Source organism: Triticum urartu, chromosome 5A, assembly GCF_056163025.1.
Source record: "Triticum urartu cultivar PI428250 chromosome 5A, HENAU_Tu73, whole genome shotgun sequence".
Lineage (NCBI taxonomy): Eukaryota > Viridiplantae > Streptophyta > Magnoliopsida > Poales > Poaceae > Triticum > Triticum urartu.
This window is the reverse complement of record NC_141877.1, coordinates 589,334,194-589,349,403: the sequence shown is the minus strand read 5'-3', so window position 1 is coordinate 589,349,403 and position 15,210 is coordinate 589,334,194. Positions and strand designations below refer to the sequence as shown.

The 15,210-nt window shown below is 48.6% G+C and overlaps 1 protein-coding gene across 2 annotated transcripts; it reads left to right on the top strand.

The window, feature by feature from the left end:
• The first annotated feature begins 6,799 nt into the window (after positions 1-6,799).
• LOC147973122 (uncharacterized) lies at positions 6,800-14,702 on the top strand. Of its 2 annotated transcripts, XM_087521902.1 has the most exons (4): positions 6,800-7,028; positions 7,409-7,516; positions 8,336-8,457; positions 13,631-14,702. In XM_087521902.1, exons 3-4 carry the CDS (start codon positions 8,345-8,347, stop codon positions 14,361-14,363), a joined length of 846 nt encoding a protein of 281 aa, XP_087378028.1. In that variant the 5' UTR covers positions 6,800-7,028; positions 7,409-7,516; positions 8,336-8,344; the 3' UTR covers positions 14,364-14,702. The 2 variants fall into 2 exon arrangements, with proteins under 2 accessions (XP_087378028.1, XP_087378026.1); XM_087521900.1 differs by lacking the exon at positions 7,409-7,516.
• Positions 14,703-15,210: the final 508 nt, after the last annotated feature.

Here is a 15,210-nt window from a genome sequence, read left to right as displayed (position 1 = left end):
GATTTCAGCATTGAAAATACCTCAGGAATGGTCTTTTCCATCCCCTGCATATTGAAGTTCATCACAAAGCTCTTGTAGCTCGGTGGAAGCGACTGAAGGATTCTGTCAATGACCGCGTCATCCGGGAGATTAACTCCCAGCTGAGTTAAGCGGTTATGTAATCCAGACATAGTGAGTATGTGCTCACTGACAGAACTATTTTCCTCCATCTTACAGCTGAAGAACTTGCCGGAGACTTCATATCTCTCGACCCGGGCATGAGCTTGAAAAACCATTTTCAGCTCTTCGAACACCTCATATGCTCCGCGTCTCTCAAAACGCTTTTGGAGCCCCGGTTCTAAGCTGTAAAGCATGCCGCACTGAACGAGGGAGTAGTCATCAGCACGTGTCTGCCAAGCGTTCATAACGTCTTGGTTCTGTGGGACGGGTGCGTCACCTAGCGGTGCTTCTAGGACATAATCTTTCTTGGTAGCTATGAGGATGATCCTCAGGTTCCGAACCCAGTCCGTATAATTGCTGCCATCGTCTTTCAGCTTGGTTTTCTCTAGGAACGCGTTGAAGTTGAGGACAACGTGGGCCATTTGATCTACAAGACATATTGTAAAGATTTTAGACTAAGTTCATGATAATTAAGTTCATCTAATCAAATTATATAATGAACTCCCACTCAGATAGACATCCCTCCAGTCATCTATGTATAACATGATCCGAGTTAACTAGGTTGTGTCCGATCATCACGTGAGACGGACTAGTCAACATCGGTGAACATCTTCATGTTGATCGTATCTTCTATACGACTCATGCTCGACCTTTCGGTCTTCTGTGTTCCGAGGCCATGTCTGTACATGCTAGGCTCGTCAAGTCAACCTAAGTGTTTGCATGTGTAAATCTGTCTTACACCCGTTGTATGTGAACGTTGGAATCTATCACACCCGATCATCACGTGGTGCTTCGAAACAACGAACTGTCGCAACGGTGCACAGTTAGGGGAAACACTTTATTGAAATTATTATGAGGGATCATCTTATTTACTACCGTCGTTCTAAGTAAACAAGATGCAAAAACATGATAAACATCACATGCAATCAAATAATAATAGTGACATGATATGGCCAATATCACATAGCTCCTTTGATCTCCATCTTGGGGCTCCATGATCATCTTGTCACCGGCATGACACCATGATCTCCATCATCGTGTCTCCATGAAGTTGCTCGCCAACTATTACTTCTACTGCTATGGCTAACACATTTAGCAATAAAGTAAAGTAATTTACATGGCGTTTCTCAATGGCACGCAGGTCATACAAAAATAAAGACAACTCCTATGGCTCCTGCCGGTTGTCATACTCATCGACGTGCAAGTCGTGATTCTTATTACAAGAACATGATCTCATACATCACATATATATCATTCATCATTCATCACAACTTTGGCCATATCACATCACAAAGCACTTGCTGCAAAAACAAGTTAGACGTCCTCTAATTGTTGTTGCAAGTTTTTACGTGGCTGCAATAGGGTTCTAGCAAGAACGTTTTCTTACCTACGTAAAAGCCACAACGTGATTTTTCAACTTCTATTTACCCTTCATAAGGACCCTTTTCATCAAATCCGCTCCAACTAAAGTGGGAGAGACAGACACCCGCTAGCCACCTTATGCAACTAGTGCATGTCAGTCGGTGGAACCAGTCTCACGTAAGCGTACGTGTAAGGTCGGTCCGGGCCGCTTCATCCCACAATACCGCTGAATCAAAATAAGACTAGTAGCGACAAGAAAGTTGACAACATCTACTCCCACAACAAATTGTGTTCTACTCGTGCAAAGAGAACTATGCATAGACCTAGCTCATGATGCCACTGTTGGGGAACGTTGCAGAAAACAAAAATTTTCCTACGGTTTCACCAAGATCCATCTATGAGTTCATCTAGCAACGAGTGATCGGATTGCATCTACATACCTTTGTAGATCACGCGCGGAAGCGTTCAAAGAACGGGGATGAGGAAGTCGTACTCGACGTGATCCAAATCACCGGAGATCCTAGGGCCGAACGGACGGCACCTCCGTGTTCAACACACGTACGGTCAGCGTGACGTCTCCTCCTTCTTGATCCAGCAAGGGGGAAGGAGAGGTTGATGAAGATCCAGCAGCACGACGGCGTGGTGGTGGATGCAGTAGTCACCGCAGCAGGGCTTCGCCGTTCTCTACGGAGGAGGAGGAGGAGGTCTTGGAGGGGAGAGGGAGGCGCTAGGGGCATGGGTGCGGCTGCCCTCCCTCCCCCTCTATATATAGGGTCCCCAGGGGGGCGCCGGCCCTGGAGATCCAATCTCCCAAGGGGGCGGCGGCCAAGGGGGGTGGAGTGCCCCCCAAGGCAAGTGGGGCGCCCCCCACCCTAGGGTTCCCAACCCTAGGCGCAGGGGAAAGGCCCAAGGGGGGGCGCACCAGCCCACTAGGGGCTGGTTCCCCTCCCACTTCAGCCCATGTGGCCCTCCGGGATAGGTGGCCCCACCCGGTGGACCCCCGGGACCCTTCCGGTGGTCCCGGTACAATACCGGTGACCCCGAAACTTGTCCCGATGGCCGAAATAGCACTTCCTATATATAATTCTTTACCTCCGGACCATTCCGGAACTCCTCGTGACGTCCGGGATCTCATCCGGGACTCAGAACAACTTTCGGGTTACTGCATATACATATCTCTACAACCCTAGCGTCACCGAACCTTAAGTGTGTAGACCCTACGGGTTCGGGAGACATGTAGACATGACCGAGATGGCTCTCCGGTCAATAACCAACAACGGGATCTGGATACCCATGTTTGCTCCCACATGCTCCTCGATGATCTCATCGGATGAACCACGATGTCGAGGATTCAAGCAACCCCGTATACAATTCCCTTTGTCAATCGGTATGTTACTTGCCCGAGATTCGATCGTCGGTATCTCAATACCTCGTTCAATCTCGTTACTGGCAAGTCACTTTACTCGTACCGTAATGCATGATCCCGTGACCAGACACTTGGTCACTTTGAGCTCATTGTGATGATGCATTACCGAGTGGGCCTAGAGATACCTCTCCGTCATACGGAGTGACAAATCCCAATCTTGATCCGTGTCAACCCAACAGACACTTTTGGAGATACCCGTAGTATACCTTTATAGTCCCCCAGTTACGTTGTGACGTTTGGTACACCCAGAGCACTCATACGGTGTCCGGGAGTTACACGATCTCATGGTCTAAGGAAAAGATACTTGACATTGGAAAAACTCTAGCAAATGAACTATACGATCTTGTGCTATGTTTAGGATTGGGTCTTGTCCATCACATCATTCTCCTAATGATGTGATCTCGTTATCAATGACATCCAATGTCCATAGTCAGGAAACCATGACTATCTGTTGATCAACGAGCTAGTCAACTAGAGGCTTACTAGGGACATATTGGTGTCTATGTATTCACACATGTATTACGATTTCCGGATAACACAATTATAGCATGAATAAAAGACAATTATCATGAAAAAGGAAATATAATAATAATCCTTTTATTATTGCCTCTAGGGCATATTTCCAACACCACGAGGTAGGGGGGCGCGCCCTAGGGGGCAGGCGCGCCCCCCACCCTCGTGGACAGGTGGTGGGCCCCCTGGTCTTCATATTTTGCAAGGATTTTTTATTATTTCCGAATAGATGTTCTGTGAAGTTTCAGGTCATTCCGAGAACTTTTGTTTCTGCACATAAATAACACCATAGCAATTCTGCTGAAAACAGCATCAGTCCGGGTTAGTTCCATTCAAATCATGCAAGTTAGAGTCCAAAACAAGGGCAAAAGTGTTTGGAAAAGTAGATACGATGGAGACGTATCAATATACAATAGAAAAGCTATATGGTATGGAAATTAATTTCATGATGCATCTAAAGATATTGATTTCAAATTGTGAATCTTGATATCTTTTCTATAAACTTAGTCAAAGTTAATAAAGTTTGACTTTGACCAAATCTTATATGCAGACTAAAAAGAAAGGAGGGAGTATTATCTTCAGGGGGCTAGATTTCCACATCTTGAGCAAGATACCAGCCACACACATATTCTTGAAAAACCAATACTAGCTAGGGGTTAACCATGTGCACTTCAGCTATCACCATCCAACGGATGGATTCCAAAAACTGTACATAGCCGCGACCTTGCAGTCGCACACCCACGCCGGTCCCCGCCTGCAGATCCGCGGCTACCGCACCCCGCCACTGCCGGATCCACCGACGAATCACGCCGCCACCGCCCCCTTTTCGCCGGAATCCAACGTGTCACCGCCCCATTTTTCATCGAAGATCGCCGTGCCACCATCGCATCCACATTGCCTCTCCTCATATCCACCTCCTCCTTGGAGCCGCTGCCTCCTTGCCATGTCGCCAAAGGGCAAGGGAAAGGGAGGAGGTTCAAGGGCGCGCACCCCCAGCCGTCCAGCAACTACGATGTGGAGTTTCAGCATGACGTCTAGAGGTACTGGCTCGACACATACCTGATGGCCAACCTTGCTTCCCGCGCCTACAACGTCGCAGTGTGGAGGCTCGGTCTTACGCACTCAAGGCTCAATTTCCCGGAGATTGATTCTCGGGTGGATGCGGAGCTCGTCGGGCCACCAGTGACAATCGAGTCAAGCCCGATCAAGCTGGTTACTCGCATTGCTGTCGACGAGTGGGATAACATCATAGAGTCGATGGTGAGGCGATGTCGGCGGTTGCTAGGGCACATCAAGAGTATGTGCAAGCCGAGATGGAGTTCTGTTGGAAGAGGGACGCCGAGGAGTCGAGGCACAAGAACGACAACGAGAAAGGACCTTCTCATCATAGGGTAAGAAGAAGAAGAATCCAGGAAGCCTCCGGTGTGTGCAACGTCGATTCTAACAGCGAGAGTGATGAGTCCGATGATATCGACTGGGACAATCTATAGTGTTCGTAGTTATTTGTCGTAGTTTAAGTTCGTAGTTTAGTGGAATGTCGTATTTGAACTATGTTTGTAGTTTGCATGTTTGAGCTTCATTCAAACTAGGTATCTCGAAATCGTCTGGACTGCCAAAGCCATTTAACGCGGTCCTATTGGTCCGCGGAGCAGTTCAAACATGATTTCTCCCGCAAACCAAAGGCAAACGTGGGGAGATTTGTGGGAGTCCGGACCAATTGCAAGCCCGCTTCACACCGCCTTGGCCCACCAAAACCCTGTCACCCGCCCCTCTCGCGCTTTCCTTTCGATGCAGGCGCCGCTTAACGCACCACATTCATGCTACCCAGAGCACGCCGAGGCCGGCATTGATGTCGTGATGTGACCGGGGAGGGATGGAGGGCGGCGCCGACCGAAGCAACATCTCGACGACCGCCGCTTCAATGCGGACGTAGGTTCCCGATGAACCAACTCCGGCTGCGGAGCCGCATTGAAGCGGACCGCCCCTTCACCTCGGCCTCACCGCGGCTATTTAAGCCGTGCACCGGAGATGCACCACCCCATCCCCTCCCTCGTCTCCGTGCATGGGCCCTTCCCTCCCCCTCTTTGACCCAAGCTCCGCGATATCGTGGTGCTCCCCGCCGGCTGGCGGAGTAGGCGGAAGCTCCTCCTCCGGCGGTTCTTGGCGCCGCCGCAGACGCTCTCCGGGCCCGTTAGCGTCCACGACGGCTGGCTCCTCCGCCAAGGAGGAGATTGTCATCTCCTCCCGTGACGAGGAGGACCAGGTGTCGCCACAGGAGCCACCGCGGGAGCCGCCCCGACTCCTCAAAGAGGCCGCTCTGAAGGACAAAGATTTTGTCCGTCAGATCGAGTTAATGACGGAGCGGTCGCTCCGTTACATGGGGCCGTCGCCGCCATTGCCGGCACGCGTGAAGGAGGAGCCGACCTCCCCGCCGTATCACCACGTCAAGACCAAGCCGGCATCCTTGCTCTTGTGGTTCCTTGGGCTCGAGGGGCGTCGTGACTCAGGCGGAGCGCGTGGCTCGGCAACAGGAGCAGTACGATCGGCGGAATGCTAGTCGCCACTCCGTGTTCGCCACGAGCGACGTGGCGCTGGACTAGGTTTGCAATGACCCAAACCTCGCCGCCGCATGGGTGCTCGACCGTTCCGTGACCACCGCGGAGACGGCCGCTAGGCGTCGCCGCCGCCTTGACGACGAGCTCACCAAGATCGGCAAGGAGGGGTCGCTTCGTGACTGGTTCACCAACGCCGGCCGCTGCAAGGCAGCCACCATGGTTCCGAAGGCCACGCCTGTAGTGGCCATGGCGACACGCTGCACGGCGCAGCAGGAGGCGGAGCGGTTCCTCCGCGAGCGGCAGGTAGCCGCGGACAAGGCTGCCGTAGCCTTCTGACGCCGTACCCCCGCTAGAGGGACCACGCCGACAACGACGACGACGACGACGGTGCGGCAGGGCAGGGTGGCCACGCGTACGAGGTGGTCGTCCGGTATAGGGTTTATGTTTTTTTCTAGTTTTTTAGTTAAACGGTCGAAATATCGACATTTTTATGTAAACTATATCTGAACTTGAATGAAATCCGTCTGGTTTGATAGAATTTTTTGAGATTGGTTCAAATTGTTGATCGGATCTCCTGCACCCATGTCCGTGGACTGATATCCAACTGTCCGTGGATGGAGCGTGAGGAAATTTGCGGGTTACGGTTCTAGATGCCCTAAAGAATGGACTGGATTGTCGAGCAGAAAATTGAACTGGGCTCGTGCGGTTTGGTTTTAGGCGGAAAAAAAATTAAAACAAAAATGGCCTGAACCCGTGGGTTCAACCAGCACCGGTCGACCACACACACCATGCGACCGAAACGCACAAAGCTCCACCCGTTAGGGTTCCACGGCCGCCGCCCGCCGCTTGTTGCCCCGCAGACGCCGCCCCCAGCTCCGTCTCCGTCCTGCCTTGCTGCATCCTCCGCCGCTCTGAAGTGTACTGCATCCTCCGCCTCGCCGGACCGCCGTCGCCGTATTCCTCCTCCTCAACCTCGTCTTTTTCAGCCGAAGGTCGCTGAGATCATTCACCCGGTAAGCGATCTCCCTCCCCCCCATCCTTCCCTCCTTTCCCGTGTGTTCTTGGATCCTGTTGCAGCGTTTGAACAATAGGCGTGCCTTGCTGCGCCGCAGGACATTTCAAAGCATGGTCATTGAGTTACATTTATTTTATTGGTCAAGATAAAGAAATTTCACAATGTTCAGGTGAAGAAAAAACATTGAGAGTTTCCACGTATGCAAAACATGATAACACGATTTACGTTAGCTATAGGATAAATATAATCCATACCATTTTGCAATTTGGTTGCTGTTATGATAATATTGTATGATATGAAGGGGCAACTACGCCTATCTTTATCATACAAAGATATCACTACTTGACAATAGAGTTCTTTACTATCCTCTGCATGCAGGTTATAGAATTTCTGAAGCATATGGTATCGATCACCTACAATTATACACAAAAAAGGGAATATTTGTGTCAAGAAAAGCTGTGAATAATTTCTTGATCAAAATTGCAGGTAGGTAAGAATCTGCAAAACCATAAAAGATCTCTTAATTAATTTGAAATTACAAATACAAGAGTAACCATCTAAAAAAATCAAAGTATCAAGAACTTCTACATTATTATGGAAGCCATTAGAGAACTAAAAAAGTCACGGGGCTTGAGTATGAGAAAATGTTAAATATTAGGGAATATAGATTCAGTTTTAAGTCATGGAAGTGTTGTTCGTATAAAAGAAATAAGTTTCTGTAGAATTAATTGATGAACCACATATGTGAGTGCAACACAATTATGTATTATAGAGTTGGTCTGGTACTGATGCTTTGATAAAAGGAACCATTGCTAAACCTTGAGTGGTAGGATGAGTGACACATTCCTGCATAGAACTTATGAACTATAATTTGTCTAGAATATGGAGCAATACAAAAAACAATCTAAAACAAGTGAAAAAACATGACAAAAATATACACAAATAGCATGTTTTTAAAGGCAATTTATAGGAGTCAACTATCATTACGAATGTGACCTGGAAATAGATAACATCCTATAGTTTACTGAATTAGAGGGAAACTAGGATGATGTGAATTTGGAAGCGGTATTAAAATGGTCCTAACATCAAATCCATATAAGTACCTTCTCTAGCGGCATGAAGCATCGACAGAGTACCCCGAAACCAGGGGCGGAGCTAGGCTAACGCAAGGGTATGCAATGCATACCCAACATTTTTTGCAAAAACAATTCAGTATATAAGCTCCTATATGCGTTTATATAACATATGGCAGTATATAAGCCTACCATTGCCACCATCACTATGTAACATGCATTTTTTTTATAGGTGTGAAAAATGAGTTTGTGGGACAGAGCTGCTTCATTGGCGCCGAAGATAAGTTCGACATCAACGCCAGCACCAACATTGCTATCTATCGACGTTGAAAACCAAGTTCAAGATCAACCTCGGTATCATGAACTTTTTTATTTCCTACGTTGTTGTGAAGCAAAAAAAAATTCACCATGCATACCCATGTCGGAAATCCTGGCTCCGCCACTGCCCGAAACTCTGGCATATGAATGCAAAATTCAAGACACAAATAAACCATTTCAGGCCAGATCACTCAATAGCTCACATATTTGAGCTAAATATATGCTTTCTTAAAAGAATTAGTGCCCCACGAATTTACAGGACGAGCGAGACAGATAAAAGTGAAATCACCATTAGAATGGTACCTTATCATCGGTCTATAATTAGCTATATAGTTGTACTACAAAGTTTAGAATATAAACTTTTTGTATCAGAGAACGAATATCACTCTTAACTGTTCTCAAATTACTAATAAGGTACGGATTATTTCCTCGGCCTTAGTAAAGAAACGGGATTAGATTTAGGGAAAACAACTGAAAAGTCATGACTTCTCTTCTAGTATCTGTGATGATAATTCGAGCTCCTAGAACTCAAGATACTAACCCTTTTTTGACAAGTCTACAATGTTTTGCAGTAGACTCAAATGGTGAATGTTAAGCCCATTTGTTAGGTGCCTTCTGAGTTGGTTGCTCATAAACATAAATATCTATATATATATAAAGCATGGTTCAGTATTGCAATTCCTGAAATTGATTGGCTATCTTTTGCGTCTTCTCTGTTAGAACTTAGAAGTACATAATTTATCAAGTTTAGGCTGTTAAAAAAATTAGACTGAACATTCACCAATGACACCAGGTAAACAACAATTGCTTGAGAAAACTGGTATGTTTAATTAACAGCAGAGCAGTACATGCATTTCATGTACCTAGAATTCAATCAAGCTTTATATTTTTTTCCTTACATTCAAATGCTCAATAAATTTCTCACGAGACTAACACCAAGAAAGCAGCCAAACAATTTGTCAATATGGAGAAATGTTGCAGCTGTGTACTCCCTCCGTTCCCAAATATTTGTCTTTCTAGAGATTTCAACAAGTGACTACATACGAAGCAAAATGAGTTATTCTACACTCTAAAATATGTCTACATACATCCGTATGTTGTATCCATTTGAAATGTCTAGAAAGACAAATATTTGGGAACGGTGGGAGTAGTAACTATAGAACAATATAAGATATTTTACTTGAAGGTAGAGCTTCATCGTACATGACGGAAATAACTGTTCATTCTATAAACTTGGAAATAATCAAATAATGCATACATGTTTCCTCATCAGCACACACATGTAAATGCAGCACCGAGCAGCCTACTTTCTCAGTCCAGACACACCTACATTTATAGAAATAGGGTGGAGAAAACAATTAAGGAAAAATGAACCATTTGGTTGAGTGTCGATCCTTCATTATCTGCCTGTACACAACGCTGAAAGATGAGCTTATGAGTAACAACGCATGCACCAGGACGAAATCCCCCCAAAGGACCTCAAATAGAAAATCAAATTATTTTCTGTAGAACAATTACGGCAGATAAAATGCTTCCATACGCCCAGAGCTAGCTCCCACAAAACATATTACAGACTACAGAAAGTTGGTACTCCAGTAACCTTACTCTCCAACATGCAGCATTATGGCTCAATTTAAGTACTATTAGAAATATGTATATAGCACAGTTCTGCAGCTTGTTTCACATCTATTTAGAAAACTTCAGAAAGACAGTAAAACACAATACCAATATCCGTATATGTTAGAGTCTTGGGATCAGAGGGCGTGCCTCTGGCCTCGAGGTGCCCGAGGGCCAATGAATATCCACCGGGTAGGCGTCTTGCCGGTGTTGATAGGTAAGGAGGAGGATAGCTTGGGGGAAAAGAATTAGTTTTATTGATGACTTGAGAATTCCGGTACCGACCACCTCCCCTTATATTATGGCGGGTCCAAGTTCTATTTGTCTTCCTAAAGGAAACCCACCCTACTAGGAATTGAGGCTGGCTTGGGTGGGTGGCCGCGCAAGGTCGTGCTACGGCACGATGGTTCCTTCCTCACCTTGTCCGTTCCAAGGTGCCCGCTTTTCGGCAATCCGGTGTCCTGGCGGCGGTGGGGTCTCCTGGAGCCGGGCAGCGGCCCTGGATGGTGAGGCTGTAAGGGTAACTTTGCGGTGAGCAGTGGTGGTGTCTCCTCTTGGATATGTGGGTAGCAAGGGGAGGAATGACGGGTGATCCTGGTGTCATCGTGAGTTTGTCAATTCAATGGTGGCGGCTCTTGTACCAGAATTGGAGGAAGTGGCGGCAGCGATTTCGTGGAAAAGAGGGGCTTGAAAGAGAGATCAGGAGGTGGCACGACAGAGGACCGAGATAGTTTGCGTTAGGTGCACATGCTTGTGGGCTAACCAAAGCGGGCCACACATTCACAATTGGGGTGCAGCGGCACCCCACAATCCCAATGCACCACAACGCTCGCTTTCCAGTGACCTTAGAGCTTTTAGGGATGTTGGACTAGCACTTCAGTAGTTGTAGACATCAAGTCTATGGCTTTGAACTGAAAGTGTGGTTGCTAACTAGCTAGATTCTGACATAAGTAGAGCTTTGCTCCTCTTGTGTCACTCGTCCACGCTGCCACCTCGCGGCAGCCATCTCCTCCGCTCCCTTCCATCCCTGTCCTCCCCCCTCCCCCCGCTGCCAGGACCCTCTGTCAGGCGAAGCCTGATTGGCATAAGCATGGCGACGACGCGGCTCTTCTCCCTCTTTGTCGGGGTACGACGATCTATGGGACCAGCGAGACCCCTTGCCTAGTTCGGCCGGGGAGATCAATGAGCACAAAGAGCAAATCTAGCAGTTCACACGCGAGATCTATCCAGGTTCAGGCCGTTGTGGGGGCGTAAAACCCTACTCCTATTCTATGGTGGATTTACTTGGGGCTCAAGTTACAAGCGCAGCTTGCCGGAAAAGGTGCGTGCAAGGTGCAACTACTGTATAAGAGTGAGCAAAGTGTCGACCTGTGCCAAGGTAGCCTTGGGCCTCCTTTTATAGACAAAAAGGGGTCACCACAGTGGCAACATGGTCATTACATAAATGTGAATAGTGGCCTCGATGTTATCCAACCTAATCCCGTCGGACTAGGACAAAGGCATTTAATGCGCCGTGAGCTGATAATGATCCTTTGGCAAAAGACGTCTCTCCTTCTGTGCCGTCAGGCTGGCCGAACCCTACCTTCTTGACACGTCTATGAGATGGGTGTCAATAAAGTTTAAACTTTACGTGGCACGCCGACACGCGTCCTGATGATCTTCCCTAAGCCATCTGCCTGCTCGACACCTAATCTTGACAAGCCATCAGCTGGTCGACGAGGTGAAGCGATCGAGAAGCAAAGAGGCGAAACTTCCCGGCAAGGAGCTTGTCGGTCTTGGGTTGTCGGCGCGGAGCTTGCCAGCAACTGGGATCTTGTCCTTCGGTACTAACTTAGTACTTCTCGATGACCTGCCTGGAGGTCTTCTCACGGTCTTGTATATCAATATCTTGAGTCTAGCTTGCAGTAGCTCTCTGGCAAGCCTTGCCGGCGGGAAGGCTGCAACTGCCTGTGCACAAGTCAGGGTACTAAGGCACCCATGTCTTAGTACACCGACATTCTTGTGCAATACAAGTAGTGCGGCTTACTGCGGGCCGGCAGGGGCGTTGTGCTATGGGTGGGACATGACGGTGAATCTGCGCGGGGTGGCGTTGGCGTGGGACAACGCCGTGAGGCTGCATGATGGGTGGTGCATCTAAGCTGGCAGGCGGGGCGGCCAGAGATGGCATTGCGGTCGTCTCGAGTGGCGTGGGGTGGCTCCCTCGACGAACGGTGTGTTGCGGTTTTCTTGTGGCTGGCTTGGGTGGGCAGCGTGAGGTGGTGGCATGTGTGGCTCTGGTGGCGAGTGCCGGGCGGGATCTAGGGTTTGGGCGGTAGCGAGCCTTGTGAATTGTTCCTTGGTCGGTTTTGAACGGCCACATGGCCCGTGGAGTCCTGCTACCCGGTGGTCTGCTTCGGGTGGGTGCGCCTTGGCATCGTGTGGTGGGCAGTCGGCCCATGACATGATGCTGGCTAGAGTCGGTGATCCTCGTTCCCGTCCGTGGTGGGGCCGGATCCATATGGGATCTGGCACCCGTAGCCGGGTGTCATCTGTGTGGGCCGCCATCTGTGTTGGCTGTCCCTAATCGTGGTGGTGCTACGGCAAGATGGTTCCTCCCTTGCCTTGTCCATCCCAAGGTGCCTGCTTTTCGGCAGCCCGGTGTCCTGGCGGTGGTGGCCCGGTGGGGTGTCTCCTGGAAGTCGGGGCTGCAGCTATGGATGGTGAGGCTGCACGGGTGACTCTACAGCGAGCAGCAGTGGTGGCGTCTCCTCTTGGATATGTGGGTAGCAAGGGGAGGGGTGGCGCGTGATCCTGGTGTTGTCATGACTGGTGTGTTTGGTACTTCGGTGCCTCTTGTGTTCACGCTCGGTGTATCTTGTTAGGGGCGGTGTCTCCTGTGTTCACGCTCAGTGTTGAGTTGGTGGCACTTGTTCCACTTGCTCGAATGCTGTTTTATTTCTTTTTTGACTCGCTTGTATTAGGACTTCCTCATCACTTTGTATCGGTTAGGCCGTTTGTGCCTTTATTTATAAAGGATGGAGAAATCGTGTTTCGAGAGGACTATACTTGAAGTCTTCTGTGGATAAAAGAGACGCTCCCGCATGTTGTCATGTCGTTATGTTGGTACCATGAATCTTCCATCCACAGCAATCTGATTTCTAAACACCGTCCTCCGATGAAAGTATCAGCCACCACCCAAGTAGCAGATACATCAACGTATGGTGATCAAACTGACGGCCCTTGCTACTAACTAGTACGCCCTCTGTCCCTAAACATAAGACGTCTTGGCAGTTTAAATTGAACTGCCAAAACGTCTTACATTTGGAAACAGAGGTGGTACATACCATCTAGGCAACTACAAAAATGCTACATGGAGCTCAGACTCGATGCAGCTAGTACTATATATGCTGCTGCTACCATATAGAATCATGAATACTACATGCATGGGCACCTGTCCATTGTGTCATTCCTAAAATTCTAGTTTGCACCTGTATTCTAATCATTTAGTTGATCAGCAATACTAGTCCGTACATTCCTGCATATATTCACATACATCATGGTTGCGCTTCTTGTACCAGACCATGAGATCATGACACGAAACATAACACTGCAGGCATGGATCGATGTCGTCGCCAGTACTACCTCTGCCCACGGCTGCACCGCCTCTGCTCCCCATCATTCAGTTGGACGGAGAGAGCGGTTACCTCCGCTGGAAGGAGTCAGTGCTGCTCCGCCTCCACACTATTGGTGTGGCCGACGTCCTGACCGAGGAGCGCCCTCCCGACGAGAAGACGGCTGCCGGCAAGCAGTGGGCGCACATGGATGCATTGTGCCGTGGCCACATCCTCGCCACGCTCTCCGACCGCCTCCTTCCGGTCTACGCTCCCCACGCCACTGCAGCTGCCGTGTGGCGCGCCGTGGCGCGCACCTACGATCTGGACCTAACGGTGGATGTTCCGCTTCGAAGCGTGCCCTATGTGAAGGCCATCACATTCCAGTACACGGAGGACGAGCCCGTCACGGAACAGCTCGCGCTCCTGGAGGGCTTGACCACCAACGCAAAACTCGATAACTCTACCTTGTGTTTCATTGTGAAGCAGTTCCCGACATTGAGTGAGAAGGTCGCCACGCATGACTACCGTCTGAGCATGGACGAGATCTGGGAGATCGCTCGGCGGAAGGAGCGGGTGGCCAGGGTACAGGATATTCGCCGTGCCAGGGACGATCCGCAGACGTCAGACGGGCAAGGCAGCTTCTCAGATGGGGGACCGGCATCCAGAGACGATGGCGGAGGAAGAGAGGACGGAGGACATGATTCAGATGCGGCGAGCTTGTTAGATGGTTGAAACATGGCTTGCCCATCGTGCTCGTGCGTGGGCGTGCATGCCACAACTAGTCAGTCCATGTTTGTCTTGTGCGAACCAGAACTAGTTGTTAGCCCCCTGATGAGTCGTGCGATTTTATTTGAACCTAGTTCTTGTATATCACTGGGAGTCTGGATGGTGATGGTGATCTTTTGTTGGTTTGGAACCAGGCTGCGTCCAGGGTTTCCCTATCCTTTCCTTCTGGCTGCTGTGATGGCTTAGTTGCAGCTAGTCTTTTGAGCTGCTGTTTGCACTACTTTTCTTTTTAGCTGCTTGTAAGAACTATGATCGTTTCTTTTAATGGAAATCGAGGGACGATTGCTTTTATATATTCTATTAAAAAAAACCTGAGTACTGAGGTACCTATTTTGCCAGATGATTTTATCTCTTTTTTTTGAGGGGTGCCAGATAATTTTATCTGTTTACGTTTGCTTTGTGAGTTTGTGTAATGTAATCGGTCCAATAGAACCGGACACATTGCCAGGAAACGCAGGCCGTGAACTGGTGCTGTTTTTCTTTTCTTCTTACCGACGGCATTCAGCCCACTGGAAAACTCACCATCGTCAGTTCAGGTGTGGTAGATCAGATTTGCTTTTCCAAGTACTCACATTGTTAATTTGGTTGGTTTCAAGGCTCCTTTGATTCAAAGGATTTTTTCACAGGAATTTCGGACGATTCAAAGGATTGAACTATATTTTTTCCCTAAAGCTTCCTTTGTTATTCTAATATATGAAACTCAAGCCACTCAAATCTCTTGTAAAGAATCCTCGGTTTATCAGCTTTTGCCATGAGGTAATCAAACAAACTTGGTGCGCAGACTCATTTTACG

Excerpts from the sequence above, each read along its gene's own strand:
- LOC147973122 (XM_087521900.1), top strand. The coding sequence starts at position 8,345 with ATGAGTTTGTGGGACAGAGCTGCTTCATTGGCGCCGAAGATAAGTTCG. Across the intron at positions 8,458-13,630 it reads CAAGTTCAAGATCAACCTCG|GCATGGATCGATGTCGTCGC; the intron begins GTATCATGAACT and ends ATAACACTGCAG.